Below are 6,000 nucleotides of genomic sequence, written 5' to 3' on the forward strand. Positions count from 1 at the left end.
CTTTTAGCTTCTCTCCTCTAGATTCCTTTTTTTTTCGTAGCAGTAGTCCATCTTTTAAATACCTCTTTTGTAGGAATTTTGTCTGAGTCTTTTTTAATTTAGCCACCTCATTTTAGAGTTTGCTGTCACTAATTGGGAGTAATATCAAACACAGGAAGACATCATACCGTTTTAAGGATCGGACTGAGAGAAAGTGTTATTGTCCACTTCACGGTCCCATGGCCCCGTCCTCTGTCTGTAGCTCTCATTTCCCCATCAGGCCTCTGAACAGTCTCTGCCTTAAGACTGATTCCATAATCCCGCTGGATCACTCCACAGTGGAATTCCACTGGTCATGCTCACATTAAATAGTCAACTGTGACTTTGGAGGATAGGTAAGAACTTGGGATATAGAATCATAAAGGTTGACTTCCTATGAGAGGAATTTTGCGGTTAAAAACGTACAGGTGAAAATGTGATATTGTCCATATTTTCTTGAATAGATTTGTAAGCCTTATGGACAATCCTATTGATAATACCCAGTGTCAAGATGGTGACGAAATAATAGAAAGTGAACGAGACCGTCAGCACTTTGATAAAGAATTTATGAGAGCCTATATTGAAGATCTTAAAGAAAGAGGTAGGTTACTCATAGTTAAAATTATTTAAAATGAATATACAGAATTCCATTCATTCATGGATCAGATTTATTCATATAAGTCAAATTGACAAAAAGTTAATTGGTAAGGGACAGGTTACTTTGTAAATTATTTTTTCATTTACCAAAAAAAAAGGGATAAGTTTCCTTAAAATACCAAATTTTCCTAGTGCACTTGAATTCTTGACATGTAATCAACTATTTGGCAAAGAGGCTGAGAAACACACTTAAAATGTGAGGATTGCATTACGAACTGTACATGAGGTTTTTGGTTTCTTTTTGAGGAAGATTAGCCCTGAGCTAATATCTGCTGCCAATCCTCTTCTTTTTGCTGAGGAAGACTGGCCCTGAGCTAACATCCGTGCCCATTTTCCTCTACGCTATATATGGGACACCTGCCACAGCATGCCTTGCCAAGCGGTGCCATGTCTGCACCCAGGATCCAAACCAGTGAACTCCGGGCCACCAAAGCGGAATGTGTGAACTTAACTGCTGCACCACCGGGCCGGCCCCTGTACATGAGGTTTTAACTAAATGACATTGACAGAAGACTATCCTAGTTAGTGGAAAATAAGGTTCCATTTCAAAATTCATTTAAACTCAACTTTAGAAAAAGTCATCTCTTAGATAAATTGAGGTACACTTATGTAAAAAATTACAAAAGGGGCCTGACCCTGTGGCATCGTGGTTAAGTTTGGTGTGCTCTGCTTTGGTGGCCTGGGTTTGCAGGTTTGGATCCCGGGCGTGGACCTATGCCACTCGTCAGCCATGACATAACACGCATGTGAGCTTACTCCTCCCCCTGAGGAGATGTCTGAAGAGGGTTAGTCCCATCCAGACAGTCAGAGACTTCATGACAGTAAAATACCATTTATTTGACAACTTAAAAAACTTCCCAACTAAATTAAGAAAATTTCTATGTATCTCTAATCTATTTGGCCATCCCTAATCTTGAATGCTGAAATATTATGAAATAAATTAGAAATTTATGTTAAATATGAAACTGAAATAACAGAACCATTTATTTGTCCAAAATTATCTTTGGGCTGTATAATTTTCCTCTTGGGAAAAACTTTATTGTTGTATTTTATTAGTTTATTCATAATTATATTTTAGTGCTATTATGCAAAAACGCAAGGAAGAATTAGAGAAAATAAGCATTAAGCATTGGATCTATGTGGCCAGCAATAAAATAATTTGCTTTTAATAAATTAACTTTAGTGATGATAAATTTTGAATTCATTTACTTAATTCTAAATAGTTATAATAATTCTATCCTTCATATATTCATATTAGGTTGAACCAAATGATATTGCCAATATTCAGCTGGTTTTGACCTACAAAAATGGTAATTTCTTCGGGCTAGCCTGGTGGTGTACTGGTTAAGTTCACACATTCTGCTTCAGCGGCCCAGGGTTCGCAGGTTTGGATCCTGGGCACAGACCTATGCACCGCTCATCAATCCATGCTGAGATGGTGTCCCACATACAAAATAGAGGAAGATTGGCATGGATGTTAGTTCAGCAACAGTCCTCCTCAAGCAAAAAAAGGAAGATTGGCAACAGAATTTAGCTCAGGGCCAATCTTCTTCACCAAAAAAAAAAAAAAAAGGTCATTTCTTAATAGTTAGATCTATAGTTGGTCTGGCATGTACTTTGAATTTTTCTAAGTTTGTTTGTTTCCTTCATCATGGTGTCTTCCCTCTTTTCTCTCCTTTCCCATCAGACTAATGTCTGAGTTAGTCACAAAGTCCGTGGCTATAAGGAAAAGGTAGATTTAATGAGTCTACATTGACCTCCAACCTTGTATGATTCAAGAATGACGAGGAAGTGAAGCCCCTCACTGGTCCTCAGTTAGTGAACCTAAGAATCACCTGCAGGCCCCACTCTTGGAGTTTTTGACTCATTAAGTCTGGGGTGGGGCCCGAGAATGTGCATTTCTAACAAGTTCCCAGGTGATGTTGCTGCTTGGGTCTGAGAAGCACAGCTTGAGAACAACTGGTATAGACCATCCTTTGACAAAATTTGCTTGTGAGGAGAGAGAGGATGGGCAGTAACCAGCGGGAAGAGCAAGACTGAGAAAAGGCTTCCTAAGATCACGCTTGGCTTAGGAATAGCCCAGACTTCTCTTATAAACCATATCCCTTCCACCTGGTGTCCACAGTCCTGAGTTCTTGGCCATCTGTTTCTGTTTTGTCAACTTTTGTTATTTCGGGGTCATACAGTTTCCAGGATCCTGATGTAGCTGTGTGGGTTGGTTGGAAAGACTCCAAGAGAACGAGAATTAATAAATTTATCTTATTCTATCTTAGATCTAAATATTTCTCAAGTATGACTACATATTTGTGATTGCTGACTTAATGGTGATAAACACATTTCTCTCTATACTTAAAATATGAAGTGGCAATAATCTGTGTATTGACTTAGGCCATGGCATATGGTCACACTTCATAATGAAGTGGAGAATGGTTGAGTGTATTTTTCCCTTTTGTTACAGATTCTGTTCCCAGCTACACCACCAAAGTATCTTTTAGTCTTCAGCTTTGATACCATCCATCAGAAGACGGCAGACTCTCCCTGTCCTGCGGAGCTGTAAATCTTCATGTTGTGGGTCACGTCCTATAGGAATAATGGCTTGTGCTTAAGGACAAAGTCTAGAAACCATGGTCCTAGTTGTTAGGAAAAATGATTTTCAGATTTCAAATATATGAATACCTCTCTCTTTAGACTGGAGAATTGATAAATGGGTTTATATATTGATATTTAAAGGTTCATTTGCATATACTTATTTCCAAATAATACAGATTTAATATTTTAGAAAATGTATTATTTTTTTAAATTATAACTTAAAGACCAAATTCTGAAGTTGATTGCATTGTTTTCAGGAATCAGGGGACAAACGGGTTGTGAAAAGAGCATTTATATTGGACCAGTCAGATGAGAGTTTATTTTGTTATTTTGGAAGAGTTTTAATGCATTATTTCTTTTACCAGGAATAATTTTCCTTGGGCTTATACAAACTGCTATTTCCATATGTTTTAAATTATATTTTGCAAGTGTATGCTCTCAGGAGATTCTCGAGTATAATCTGGTCCTTGAAGGTAGGAAGAAGAGCTAGCATGTCTGCCCATGCACTGGGCATGAGGCGCTCGGATGGTGCGCTGGTAGCCCCAGTGCAGGAAGCGTGGGCCTGGCTGGCCATGGGAAGCCTTGCATGGCCTGCATGGATGGTCGTCTTGTCCTGAGTGGGCACCTCGGGGTTTCTGGGACCCATCTCAGAGCAGGGAGCAGAAGCAATGCCCTTAGGGACCCCTCCTCTAAGGTGGCCATATAGGGTAGTGGAGATGACCAGTCCACATTGATGAGGAGTCCCTAGCTACCCTTCTTCGAAGCTCCCACGGGAGGACTCTGCCCGTGACCGAGACTCTGCGGTCCAGAGGCAGCTCATGAGACAGTGCTTTACACCGGCAAAGGTGGGATTCATTACACAGCTTTGGACTCTTACGTCACATTGTATGATTTGGAGAAATTGTACAAATATCTATTTTTATACCATTGTCTTGGGCTAAAATAAACAGGATTGTGTGTTGAAGATAAGCTTAAACAAGTGGCTTTTGTGACTAAGAAGGAAAAATGCATATATTCATGTATACTTATATATGGATTGACTCCTATCAGGGCTAGCCCAGTCCTGTCTAACAGAACATTCTGCAGTGGTGGAAATGTTCTGTATCTGTGCTGTCCAATATAGTGGCCACCAGACCCGTGTGCTCCTTGAGCACTTGGACAATGACTGGTGTGACCGAAGAACTAAATTTTTAATTAAATTTAAATTTAAATAGCCACAGATGGTTACCTATTGGACAGCACATGTCTAGCCATTTGGGTTTTGTGGAAGTTAAACTGGACTAGAAATGAAGGGTGATTTTTATTTCCTCTTATCTGAAGACCCAGTCTATCCCCAGAGGGGTTACTATTGAAATCTCAATATTTTGTCTTGATAGGCTTAATTGTAATTCCAAATATTTTATCCTCAACAGATGTAAAACAGGCAGAGCGTTCTAAGACCACATGGTAATAATGCTTCAGTAGAGGATTGCTTCAACTTAGAAACAAACTGAGAAGTAGGTTAAGAGATGAAAAGAGTAGGAAAATGAGAAATTAATTGAACCTCAAACAATTGTATTCTTTTTTAACTCTTTAAAAATAGAATTCAAATTTATTAATTGTACTTCTTGAATGATTTTGGAATTTTATTTCATGCCGAGTAATATGTTATATATAGTCAAATGGGAAATATATCTGAAAAGGGGAGAAATGGGGGCTTTCACTCAAACTGACCATCCATAACTTCTGTAAATTTTATTTCAATAAAATCAGTCTTTTGTGCAAAAACCTTATCTCAGTGTTACATTTAAATAATGGAAAAATACTGCATTGATAAATAATTATTTCATGTTTCATAATAAAACAAATGAATTGTTTGAATATGATGCTTGTAGAGCTACTATTTAATTTATTCATATAAATGTAAAAATGCAGAAAGATTCTAAAGTAGAATATGCATCTCAGTGGAAATGTAGAGATTTGAAAATTTTAGATGATGCATATGGACTGATACCTAATTTGAAAAAGTAATTTATATAGCAGAATATATGTATGAACGCTAAAGCAACATGAGATAAATAATAAAATATAATTCTTAGCAGAAAAATGTTCTGGTTGCAAAAGCTTATTGTTATACCCATTTTTCATACGTTGGAAGTTAAGGGGCAGAGACACTTAGTGGAATCATAGAGTAGTGCATTTTAGTTAATAGTAAGATCCACACCAGATTTCTTGACTCCGGCTTTCTAGAATGACCATTGGGCATGCTTGCCAACACCAGTTTAGGGTGACCAAGTTAGGATGGTTGCAAACAGTAAGCTTTGGAAATGGGTCATCGTCTTTCCCCTTCTGTCTGCTTCTCTTCTTTCCTGTCTCAATGCATCTCTCTCCTTCTGAGTGGAAAGGAAACTTAGAGACTTCGAGGTATTGTTTTGTGGTGTATGTAAGTTTAAATGCTTATTTTACAGTGTGTATATTGGATTTATTTCTGAAACTTAGGAAATTAAATTCAAACTTTAAAACTTGAAATGGTATCAAACTGCAATACTAACAGGCAGCTCAGAAATCTTCTCTTAGAGTATCTAGCTATATCATCAGAATGAAAAATTGAGATGCTTAAGTCGTTTTATTGCAGTGTAATATAAATTACAGGTGAAGCAAATTATAGTTGAGTGTTGGGCCTTAGCACCATCCATAATTCTTAGGAAAGAAATCAGCCAAACAGTGGTTATTGAATCAAAGAAGATATGACATTGA

The 6,000-nt window shown here is 37.7% G+C and overlaps 1 protein-coding gene across 1 annotated transcript in view; it reads left to right on the forward strand.

The window, feature by feature from the left end:
* Window positions 1–5,036, forward strand: part of LRRC2 (leucine rich repeat containing 2) — a 34,833-nt gene extending 29,797 nt beyond the window's left edge. Inside the window, exons 8-9 of the mRNA XM_046642353.1 lie at window positions 483–619; window positions 3,134–5,036. Of these exons, the coding sequence (XP_046498309.1) occupies window positions 483–619; window positions 3,134–3,183 (187 nt within the window). The 3' untranslated portion in view covers window positions 3,184–5,036. The remainder of the gene's footprint in view (window positions 1–482; window positions 620–3,133) is intronic.
* Window positions 5,037–6,000: the final 964 nt, after the last annotated feature.

The sequence above is a fragment of the Equus quagga genome, chromosome 1, assembly GCF_021613505.1.
Source record: "Equus quagga isolate Etosha38 chromosome 1, UCLA_HA_Equagga_1.0, whole genome shotgun sequence".
NCBI classification, from domain to species: Eukaryota; Metazoa; Chordata; class Mammalia; order Perissodactyla; family Equidae; genus Equus; species Equus quagga.